The sequence below is a fragment of the Rattus rattus genome, chromosome 17, assembly GCF_011064425.1.
Source record: "Rattus rattus isolate New Zealand chromosome 17, Rrattus_CSIRO_v1, whole genome shotgun sequence".
Classification (NCBI taxonomy): domain Eukaryota; kingdom Metazoa; phylum Chordata; class Mammalia; order Rodentia; family Muridae; genus Rattus; species Rattus rattus.
In genome coordinates, this window is record NC_046170.1 from 17,517,532 (window position 1) to 17,530,327 (window position 12,796).

General features: G+C 40.2%; 1 protein-coding gene across 1 annotated transcript; it reads right to left on the reverse strand.

Annotated features, from left to right (window-relative positions):
* Positions 1–8,359: 8,359 nt before the first annotated feature.
* LOC116886632 (eukaryotic translation initiation factor 2 subunit 1-like) lies at positions 8,360–12,089 on the reverse strand. Its single transcript, XM_032888137.1, is given in 4 exon segments — positions 8,360–8,479; positions 8,481–8,590; positions 8,790–9,416; positions 11,996–12,089. Coding segments are annotated over 4 exon segments (951 nt in total).
* Positions 12,090–12,796: the final 707 nt, after the last annotated feature.

Here is a 12,796-nt window from a genome sequence, read left to right on the forward strand (position 1 = left end):
AGTGTCTTTTTCTTTTTTGAGAGAGAGAGAATTACTCATCTGTATACTTGACAAATTGAAAGGAAACATGTTAGGAAACCAGTCTTTCCTCCTCTCATTCAGATACTGCTGGCAACACCTCCTTTTCCATACTCACATGGACAAAGAGCGACTCTTTAGCTGGGGAGGATTTCATAGGATTTTTCTGCATGTGATATACTTGTACTCCATGTCTTAAATATGGAGACTTTAACAGTTTTGCTTCTTAGTTTCAGCCCTTCTCTAGAGTTCGTTTTCACATTCTAGAAATCAATGATGTTTGAACTAGATAATCTCTGATGTCCTAAGGATGATAGGGTCTGAATGAAGCACTTTGGGACAGTAGGAGTAGAGGCAGAAGATGGATCTCACCTTCACATAGGTGGCTTATATCTCCTGTGTATTGTAAGTGTCCCTGTTACAGAGGCTCAGGACTTTGCTGAGTGACCTCCACTCTTTGCCATTTAGGGTGGGGATGATGGCAAGTGATGGGAAGCAGAGTCTCGTCGGCTCAGCATGTGCCAGTTGGGTCATCCAATCTTTACCAACTCCTCCATGGAACTGTGGCACAACCAACCTTCACCACATACACAGGAGTGGGGGAGGGGGGAAGAGAGAAAGAGAAGGAGAGATGGAGGGAGGATGGATGGATGGAAGAGGGAGGGGAGGAAGAGGAGAGGGATGGAGAGGAGGAGAGAGAGAGAGAGAGAGAGAGAGTGGGGGGGGAAGAGTTCTGGCACAGACTGCACATGTACACAGAAGGGGCACCATCATAGGTCCTGGCAGGGACCTGGCACAAATGTTTTAATGCACTGCCCATATTCAGGACTTTCCAACTCATCCCCAGTCCATGTTAAGGAAATGGAAGGACACCATGAAGAATACCTCAAAGAAATCATACAACTCTAATGATAACTAATTAGTATAGGCAGATGGCTGACACAGTTCTGACTTGCTTAAGAACATTTAGAGGAGTTCCTTCTGTAGCCTTTGAGGGCATCGCTGGTGGCAGGAGCTAGCCATCGTCACTTCGAGTGTGTCTAATAGTCTGAGGTAGAGAAGAAGGGGCGCTGACATTTGATTTTGTCATTTTCTTATTAAGGTGCCAAGCACACCTTTTAAGAGCAGGCTTAAAGGTTTCAAAGGACACTTTATCAGCTCTCATCTCTGAGCTGCTGGCACCTTCAGTCTGAGTACAGCTCTGTGCCACGTCTTGATCCACTGATGGCTCCGTGGAAGGAAGGCCAGGTATGCTGTCCTTTACAGAGGATATTTAGGGTGAAATGTGGATCTTGTTTGTGTTTTCTAAAAGGAGAGAGCTGAGGTTATGTTGCCTAATTTATAAACCAAGGCCCAAGGGAGCAGGCCCAGCTGTGTAACTCGCACAGCAGCAGGAGCCAAAGTAATTTCTTGGTAAATTGTTTTCCTATTAGAAAAAAGAATTCTGGGAAATGCTTCAGTGTCTAGGAAAAGAAAAGTATTGGGTGGAAGGAAATTCTGGAAGAAGCCGGCTAAGTTCTGAAGGTCTCACCAGTACATCCTATGGTGCTTTTGTTATTGAGGACTTTTCCAAACACATGTGGGGAAAATGTTTATTTAAAGACAAATAAGGAACAAAGATGAAGAATGGGAACATGAAACAGAATAAGAGTAACTTAGAGTTGTAACTAAAATAATCTTAAGGGGGAAATTAATCTCCTAAATATTTAAGTACCTGACAGGCTGAGAGAACAGGTAGGTTGGGTTTGCTGACAAAAGGCCAAGATGAGACGGTAAATTTAGGAGGAAAATATTCTGAGAATAAGTCCTCAAGGAGGAACTGACAAGCTCCAACTTAATATTAATAGTGCAGAAGACCTGAAATCAAGAGGAATAGATGCCTAGAGCGTGCCTTTATGGGTCCTTTTCTACTAAGGAAGAGGTGTCAACAACAGGAGGTCTGCTTTGAAGTGAACATCTGAGAAGAACCAAACAGCCCATCTGACCCCACTTTCTGCTAGCACTAAGTGCTTCAACTTATACATATGTTCACAGTTCCTGAGACACGAAACGCTCCATTTAAGGAGATATTATAGACCTCCAAGTTAGAAAGTAGTAGAAAATAAAGTCACAAGTGCACACTTTCAAAGTGTATGTCTAAATTCAGGATCACATATTTCTGATAAGATATAAGCAGTGGTTTTCAACTTAATAAATGGGATACTTCTTTAAATAGCAAGGATAGTATACAAACCATTTATTGAAATAAAGCATTTGAAAAATCATAGGAATTAATCCAGAAATATATCTTGTCTCCTAGAACTAGGGTAAACCACAGGTTATTATGTATGTATGTATGTATGTATGTATGTATGTATGTATGCATGTATGCTTGTATCCATCCACCTACCCATCCATCCAACTATCTATGTATCTATGTATCATCTATCTATCTATCTATCTATCTATCTATCTATCTATCTATCTATCTATTATCTATCTATCTATCTATCTATCTTCTATCTATCTATCTTCTATCTATCTGTCTATCTATCTATCTATCTGTGTGTACATGTGTATGTATGTATATGTGTGTAAACTATGGCACATTTGTGTGTATGTGTGCATATGTGTACATACCACGCACGTGTGTGGAGGTCAGAGGACAAGTTGGAGTTGGTTCTTTCCTTCCACCTTGTGGGTCTCTGGGGTCATTCTCAGGTCCAGGCTTCATGGCAGGCGCTTACCTGCTAAACCACATTCATGACCCAGATTATTTTTTCTGAGCTTCAAATATGTTCCTTGTGCCTGATTTTTCAATTAAAGTTATTATGTTTTGCTTAGCATTCTATCTAAGCATTTATTTCTTCTCTTTAGCCAAATCATTAAGTGACACTTTAATAATTTATTTTCATAATCTTATGTGGATGAAATAATAGAAACTAAAAGCCGGAACATGAAATCCATCTTTATCAATGGTATCCTTCTTAATGCAGTCTGGCTGAAGTTATATGCAACATGAAATGATACAGTATTTAGGCACATTCAATAAGATAGTATGTAGAGAGGGTTTCTGTTGCAAAGAACCTTGGGATTCACCTGCCCTCAGTTCTTTATCTACCAGCTCAGCCCCACTCAGTGAGAGCTGACCAACTCCAGATTGTTACTGGGATGACCCAACCCTGGAAAATGAAACAGTTAATATGATTAATTCTTAATTAATTCTATTAAGAGGGTTTCATCAGGTAAGGAAAACATGCTTTATCTTTCCTTTTTCTTTACATATTCATATACTTTATTAAAATGTTTACATTAACTTTTTTCTTTTTCTTTTTACTCACTTACATCCTGCTCACTGCTCCCTTCCTGGTCACCCCCTACCACAATTCTTTCTCCTTCTCCCTCTTCTTCTCTGAGTGGGTGGGGACCTCCTGGGTATCCTCTACCCTTGTCCATCAAGTCTCTGTGGGGCTAGGTGCATCTTCCCCCACTGAGGTCAAATAGGCAGCCCAGCTAGAAGAACATATCCCATAGACAAGTAACAGCTTTTGGGATAGCCCCTGCTCCAGTTGGAAGAACCACATGAAAGACCAAGCTGCCCATCTGCTACATATGTACAGGAAAACCATGCAATGGAAAAAAGAAAGCATCTTCAATGAATGGTGCTGGTCTAACCAGATGTCTACACGTAGAAGAATGCAAGTAGATTCATATTTAACACCCTGCACAAAACTCAAGTCCAAGTAGAGATCAAATACCTCAATGTAAAACCAGATAGACTAAATGTAATCGAACAGAAAGTAGGGAATAGCCTTGAACTTATAGGTGCAGTTGTTCCTGAACAGAACACCAGTGGCACAGGCTCTAAGATCAACAATGGATAAATAGGACCTCATGAAACTGAAAAAGCTTCTCTAAGGCAAAAGACACTCTCATTGCTTTATAAAGGTTACAATAAAAGCCAAAGGACAGGGCTTGAGTACATTTGTTACCAGAGTCTGACCGTAAAGGTTGCAAAGTTGAGAGAGGATTGAACCAGACTTGGACAGGAAGGCAGCCCTGACTGCAGCAGTCCTCACTCTCTGTTGTGTGAAATGCTACTCACTACTGGCTTAAGGCTGCAAAGCTCCATCATCAGCTTGCTCTTGAATTTAGGAGTACGGCGCCTCATCGCACTGTGCCTTCCCTGAGAGTGATCCAGATGACCTCAGGGGAACTGGAGGTACTTGGAGAGCTAAGGAAAGATAAAGATGAGGAAGCAGCGCTTGGAAGTCAAGTAAGTTGCCCGCTGTCACCGAGGAAGTGAGTGATAGAGATATCGTATTCCGTACTATTATGTCGCTTGACATAAGGACACGAGCTATGGAGTTTATATGACACCATGAGAGAGGCAGCTGGCTGGGGCAGCATAGTTTGCCTCTTCCAGTTCTGAAGCAGCTGTGAGCATGAATGTGTTTTGTAAGATAACTTCAATTGGGAATGCTGGCCTGGTTACTTGAAGACACATCTCTTCAGAGATCGACTGACACCAGGGAAGATCATTTCCATCCCCTGTTTGTTTAAAAATAATGGAATTTTAAAGTAGAGACAAAATGAAGAAAGTCTATTTTTCATATTTATATTACTTTTAATGTATTCTAAAATGTATTCATTATTAGGTGTGCCCATATTTTACTGGCAGGTATGTAAATGCCTATGAGTGTTCTGTGGCCCTAGAGACCAGAGTGGGTGTTAGATCCTTTGGGATTGGAGTCGCGGATGGTTGTGAGCTGTCCTGTGGGTGCTGAGAACTGGACCTGGGTCCCCTATAAAAGTGGTATATGTTCTTAAGTGCTGATACACCTCTCCAATCCCTGTAGTATTTATACACCTCTCTTTAAAAGAAATGTGATGGGGTTGAGGGATTTAGCTCATTTAGGGCGCTTGCCCGGTATTTAAAGGCCCTGAGTTAGGTCCCCAGCTCTGAAAAAAAAAAAAAAAAAAAAAAAAAAAATGTGATAAAGGACTATACCACAAAATCTCAAGTAGATTTGCATAATTTAAAGCATCAAAGAATAAGATGCTACTTTTATTACTTTAAAGAAATCCTTGAAAACAAAGCCACCAATGAGTTCTAATCCAAAATAGTATTTTTAAATTAAAATATACTTACTAGAAAATTCAAAATTCATAATCTCTAGTAAGAATTTCATGCATTCTGACAAATATTTAAACCTATATGTTACTATGATAGAAGTGTGTGTGTGTGTGTGTGTGTGTGTGTGTGCACATGTGTGTATGCACACTATTTTATGGCTCATTTAGCAATAGAGGCTCCTGCTTACATGTCATTTAGAACATGTACATACTTGCATGATCTTAGAGGAGTGCTAGGATGAAGGAGGGCATAAACTAGACCCTATTTGACATTTGTATGATCATCTAGAGACAATTTTTACCTTTTCTGTCCAATTTCCTAGGCTCAATATTACCAAGGAGTATTTTACAGAATTTTATTGGACCTTGTGCTTTCACCAGAGAAAGCCCCTCTGATACCGCTGTTAGTGCATCATTCATTGCCTGCTACTGATAAAGACACCTCAAGGACCACCACAGCTGAGTCTGTTGTTTTCTTTACATTGGTGTAAAAGCAAAAGGGTTGGAAAGATGGAAAGGAAGCTTAAAGCCAGAGAGAAAAGGTAAGATCTGGTGCAGCTTCATGTAGTACAATGTGGCAACACCTGTGCTTGTAGTAGCTCTCTCTACCTCCTTCTCTTCCCTCAAAAATGTCCCAACTCCAGACAGAGGGAGGGACCATATATACTAGTCTTGAGAGTACTTTCCATATCTCTGAGGACAGTTCCCTGTAATCGAGAAGGGAAATGGGATCTGGTTCAGTTGGTTGAGGTGGGGAGTGACTTTAGTCTTTCTAGCATTTTCTGTCATCTTGCACATTCCTGGGAGAATAGTGAAATTCCAGAAAGCTATAGTGGAACCACATTTTGTCATCCTATAGAAATGCTCTAGAGAGAAAGAGGAGCTAATTGACCTTTACACTCTGACCTTCACACTCTTTGACTGTACAGATCATTGGTGAAATCAGAAGAGATCTGAAGAGTTTACATTACTTGAAAAATAAAGTACTATCTTAGTTTTGTTTCATAGCGTTGGGAAGAAACACCCAAAAACAGAAGTTTAGAGGATAGAGGGTTTATTTGGCTTACAATTTCCAATTATAGCCCATCATTGTGGAGAAATAAAGGTGGCAGAAACTCAAATCAGCTTGCTGTATAACATCCACAGTCAGTAGCAAAGAGCAATATATAATGCCCTTCTTGCTTTTTCCACTCTTAAACTATCCAGCATCTCCTACCCAGGGAATGGTGTTACCCACAATGGACAGATAGTCCCACTCCAACCTGTTTAGAAAAAAAATCTTTCACAGGTTAACCTAATCTAGACAATTTCTCATTCAAACACCCCCATCGTGTCAAGTCACCAACCAAAATTAATCATCATGCATGCCAACAGTTATTACAGGGCCAGACCAGATCGTAAGATTTGTGACTTAAATGTTGACATACCATTGTCAAGACCATTGGACCCACCTCCATTCCATACTATTTCCTCTGCTTTGCTTCTACCCACCTTGTTTTCTATTCAGGATCAGACACCTGTTAAAGGGCAGACACATCATCCTAGGCTAACCAAGCCCTAGCAAAGGACCATCAGCCCGACCATTGCAATCTCAGAGAAGAATAGTTCTCTCCCTAAATGCAGAAAGACCCATATTTGTACACATGTCTTTCAGATATACTTCAACATGCTAAACTGTGGGCATTCTTAGCCAGTCAATAAGTTGGGGACTGCAATTTGGCAAGAAGAGTGATAATATTTTTAATTAAGAGTTCAGTTTTGAGGCAGGTGGATCTCTGAACTTGAGGCTTGCCTGGTCTACAGAGCAAATTCCAGGGCAGCCAGGGCTACATGGAGAAAAACCCTACCTCAGAAAAAAAAAAGTAATAAGAGTTCAGATTCGTGTCTCATCCCAACCTATAAACTCTAGTCTCTCACATTTTCCAAGCATCTCTTCATGCTGTATGGAATCTGCAGTACTTTGTGTCACAGAGAAAGTTGAGATTGGATGGACCATTGCATTTTTCTTTCCCCATTTTCCCCTTCAGAACTTTGAACTGACTCATGCCTGGCCACTGTCTAGATAATTTTCCTATGTATCTTTTGCTTAGAGTTAATCTTTAAGAATACCTTGTATCAGGTGGGAATCTCAGGAAAGTTAATGCAAAGAAAAACAATGCACTATAAGCAGCATCTTTATCACCAACTGTCATTACCAAGGTCACAGACCCATTGGTGGCTCAGGTCTCTTCACAGAGCTCATCACCATGCTCTGTACATGATAGATTGTCACAATCACTCCGTATGTTCTGCCAGCTGAATGATTTGCAATCTTGGCTAGGCAGCCTCTCCTAGAAGCAGAACATTGTGTCAGTGGAAGGAAGAAATCCTCCCTGCCAAGCTCTCAGGAGATTTGGTTCCATGGGATACAACTCAAAGATCAAGTAAGGGAGAGTACACTTAATCAATTTCTTGTGCTGTCTCCCAACCCCCACCCCAGGGCCAAGGATGGAACCCTGGGGGCGGTGCTCATGTTGGGAAATTGCTTTACAACTGAGTTACATGGCAGACTCTTCGATTTCTTATCTTTATCTCTAAGTGTGTGTGAGTACATGGTAACTAATAATGATTTATACTAACACATGTTCCTCTGAATTCTAGAACATTCTCCAAGTGATACTCTATAAATCTTCCAAGCAGCCTTTGACACAAATAGGAAAATGAATGTGCTTTCTAAGACCCATAAACAGCATGAATGCACTTAATAAACTCAATTTCATTGAAATTGTACTGGTGACTCCTCAACTCTGGCAAAGCCAGAGAAATGAGTTCACACTGAGGCAAGTAGAATGCAAAGAGAAAACGTTAATGCATGTAAACTTCCTACCTGGTGCCTCCTAACCATATTTACACATACATGGTTACCTTAAACATATATATATGTGTATATATATATATATATATATATATATCTTAAACATATTTATATCACAGAATAACTCATACATATGAGTAATTCTTATTTCTATCAAAATTCTGTCTTAACACTAAAAATTCTTATAAAAGAAATATACTGTGCATTATTATACATTTAAAATGGACTTATGTGTCTAAAATATACTATGAAAACCTCTCCCAAGATCACTCATTTTCATCCCCTAGAAGTAACGACTGTTAACACATTGTATATACTTTCTTTTTTTAAAAAATATCCCAGAAATTTATTTGATGTTTGGTTGAATACATTTTATATAGAAAGATTGGAATTGTTTGTGTTTGGAGCCCCTGGTAAATCTCTAAACCATAAGGGTGCCAATCCAGAGACATCAGAAATGAAAGTCTCTTTGATGACTGCCATAGCCTGATTGGAGGACAGAGAGTCCTTCTGTCCTCTCTAGGGTCGTTGTTGTCATCACATACCTCGGTGGAGCTATTAGATTAATCTTGATGGGCGTGGTTTCTGTAGAATAATTCAAACCTGCTCTCAGGGCGTTCTTTTAGTCTCATCTGTCTCTGTGACCCTTTGGGCTCCATCAACTGAATACTCCCTCTCTCCTCAATCTTCTTTGATGACTGCCAAGCCTGATTAGGGACAAGCTCCTTCTAATATTCTGTCATCAGAATCTTGGACTATTAGATTAATCTTGATGGTGTGGTTTCTGTAGAATAATTCAGACCTGCTCTCAGGGCTTCTTTTACATCATCAATGATATTGTTAATGATCTGTATCTTAGCTTCTCTGTCATCTTCATTCAAATCTAAACTATCCAAGATAGATGGGTCCGAGACTTCATGCTTAAAGGCATCGTAGGCACCATATCCAGGTCTCTTGTACCTGTCATCAAAGACCCAGGCAGTCCTCTGGAATAGGCTTTCCAGCTGCTCATCCTTGGTATACTCTAATACCTCAGCAACATGGCGAAGAATGTTATAAACAGTTTTGGATTTTGTGAATCTGTCTTCACATGTGATTTCTTCCTCTGGAGAAACTCTTCTTTTTGACAAATCTATATATCCTTTTTCTTTATCCACTCTAATGACAACTACACATTCATTTCTGCCAATTTGGACCAGTTTGTTTATAGAACGGATATGTCGTCTGGATAATTCACTAAGAAGAATCATGCCTTCAATGTTATTATATTCCAACAAGCTGACATAGGCCCCCATTTCAGCAATGGATCTTACATTCACCATCACTACATCTTTCACCTCAGGAAATTTGTGTTGATAAAATCTACAACTTAGACCCAGTATTCTGAAGTGTATGTGTGAATCCCGAACTAGGGTCCCACGCCAAGCTCCTTAATGGCAACGATGAGACTCAGATCATCAACACCGGATGCCCTGTATATACTTTCAAACATTATTTCTACACCCAGGTATATTTACAACAGATAAATGTCTGTATGTTAGTGTGTGGGTCTTTTATATCATGTAGTGAGACAGGTTGTGGTAATATAAAATTGTAAAACAAACTCATGATATTTAATTGCTACATTTTTTTTAGCTCTAAAGGTTTTTGACTCATCTTTCATTGATGATGATTTTTATGGTTTCCAATTATTTTCTTATTGTGAACAGTGACACAATAAATATTCCCATGAGTAGGAATGTCATGATATATATTTTTGTAGAATTGTTCACAATTAGGTAAGTGCTATAGCTTTTCTTGGGCAAAGTAAGCATGTCTTTAATACAAATCCTTAAAGGAAGAATTACTTTTCAGATGGCAATTTCACATATCAGTTATTTCTGTAGGACAGCTTTAGAAAAATCACGTATCCATAGGATGACATGTTGTTTTCAGACTTAGCTACACTGAATAACATTTTTTTTTATATGTGAGGTCATAGAAAATATCAGCAATAGGATAGGTCTAAGCTCCCCACAAGTTTAACGAGGGTTCACAGGAAGCTCTCCTTGAGTGTGTTCATGAGGTGAGATGCAGGTTATAGAGAGGAAGTGAAAACATGCAAATGTCCCACCTCATGTCAAGTCTGCTACTACTTCTATAGTGAAAAGCAGCTATGGTAAGTCTAGACTGGTGGGGAAATAGTAGCCAAATGTGAATTAGTATAACCTGTGTCATCAATCGCCATCTGTATCTTAAAGGGACTAAGGGGTGGCTCAGTGGGAAATGTGCCCTGAAGTGGGAAAAGTATAAACATGAAGACCTGAGTCGAATCCCAGGATCCCTGTAAAAGCAGGGCATGGCATAAGCTATGTACTGGCTAGTTTTAAGTCAACTTGACACAAGCTAGTGTCATTAAAAAGGAGGGAGAAGTTGAGAAAATGACTCCAAAAGATATAGTTGTGAGACATTTTCTTTCTTTCTTTTCTCCATCTTTATTATATTGGGTATTTCTTATTTACATTTCAAATGTTACCCCCTTTCCCAGTTTCCAGGCCAACATCCCCCTAACCTCTCCCCCTCCCCTTCTATGTGGATGTTTCCCTCTCCATCCTCCCCCTTTACCGCCCTCCCCCACAACAATCCCATTCACTGGGGGTCCAACCTTGGCAATTAGTGATGCATGGGTGAGGGCCCAGCCCTGGTCTAGTGGTCCTGAGTTCTATAAGAAAGCAGGCTGAGCAAGCCGAGAAGAGCAAGCCAGTGAGCAGTGCTCCTCTGTGGCCTCTGCATCAGCTCCTGCATCCAGGTTCCTGCCCTGTGTGAGTTCCTGTCCTGATTGATTTTTTTTTATGATGAACAATGATGTGGAATTGTAAGCCAAATAAACCTCTTTTATCCCCCAGGTTGCCTTGGTCCTGGTGTTTCCTCACGGTAATTGTAATCTTAACTAAGACAGCCTAAAAGCATAGTTGGGGATTTGCCCTTGCCAGAAGACTAGTCAAAACAAAAGTGGGCTCCAGGTTCAGCAGGAGGCCATTGTTGTGGTTTGCCCTGAAGTTACTGTATTTTGATGCTAATTCCACTGCCTCAAGGACAGCTACCTAGTCAAGGACTCAGAACTCAGGTGACTTCACCAGAACCACCTCCCATTGAATCTGTAAAGTACTGGTGGGGGCAGGCAGGATAGAAGGAGGCCTGTCATTGGAGTTTGAAGGAAGAAGGGAAGGATGGGCTGGAGGAGAGAAGTTTGAAGGAAGAGGAGGTGACTAAAGGGTATTTACAGTTATTAATGAGGATGGATGGAGACTTTGGAGTGGGAGAGATTGGGGCAAAGGAGACTGTGGCACTTCTTGGGGACAAGATGGCAAAGATGATGTTAAGATTCGCTCTCTTACCTCTATGTATTTACAGGTTGTTATTAATGTTCGTTATTAAGGGATGGATGGTATGCCTGGGCTTTGATGCCACAACACATGTTTAAGTTTTTGGGCGCTAAGATTATATCTTATCAACCAGGGTCAAAAGCCATCAAATTTGTGTTGTGTGTTCTTTTACCATCGTGGGCGGTCATGGCAGAAGGAAAGTGAGGGTTTGAGTGTGGCAGCAGCAGGAAAAGGGGTGCATTGAGCTGAGGAAGTGAGCCTTTCTGCTAAAGATATCTGTGTTGAATATCTTTGGGCACTCTGTGGTTGTGCTGAATAAATTCAAGACCTACCAGCCCAGGTCAAAAAAAAGACACTAATTACTTTTGAATTTTTTTTTATATTTTTATAACAACAGGCCATGACAAAACCAAGAGAAAATACATGAAGAAATGAAGAAATAATTCAAGAAGATATTCTGATATTAATCTCTAATCTATACATGCACCTGCATGGATGAACACACAGTGTGAACTACATACACATATGTACATACATGATCAGCTACACAATTAAAAAATAATGGAGTGTCTGTTACTTGGATCTTAACTGTTGTCCCAAGATCTTAATACTTAAAGCTTGGTCATCATCTGATAGCTCTTACTGATGTGGATGGAACCTCCAGGATATGGGGACTGCTGGAGGGAACTGAGGTTCCCAGGGATGTGACCTTGGATGTGGTGTTGGGACTTTGACATTCTCGTATCTGTCATGGAAACTGTGAAGTAGTTTCTGCGATTGCAGTCTCTGATGATTTGCCTTACAACAGGTCCAAAGCAATGGGATCAACCAGCTTTGGTCTGAAAGGTCCACGACTGACTGTGAGGAAGACAAATCCTCCTTTGGAGCTATCATACAAGTGTGTCTGCATATCAGCAACATTAACACATCGCCAAGTTGCTCTGTCATGGGATAAGGAACACTGGTTGTATCAGTGCCTTACAAATGGATTCCAGAAACAGAACCCAATTTCCTAGTGTGAGAAGTTAAGAGCACAGCCCAGTATTACTGCTGTGACCTTTGTCATTTCCTTCTTATTTTTGCCATTATGCTCTAAGACTCATGGCCAGTTTCATTATGTTTGTCATTTGGGGATTGTATAATTTTCTCAACTATTCATAACACTTGGGTTCTTTTTATAACTTTAATTAAAGCAACTTTAGTAGTGTGTGTGTGTGTGTGTGTGTGTGTGTGTGTGTACTTACCGTAATCATATTTTGTGATTTATGTCTACTGATTTAGTCCAGGAATGAGTTAAAGATATATAGTTTTGGGACTTTGTCTTATATTTGCCCATATTTATCCATTATCTCTCTCCTCTAATTGAATGCTGCTATTGAGAGCTTTGAGGGAGATAATCTTATTTCTCATCCATTCATTTAAATAGTTTAGGGCTTCTGTACCA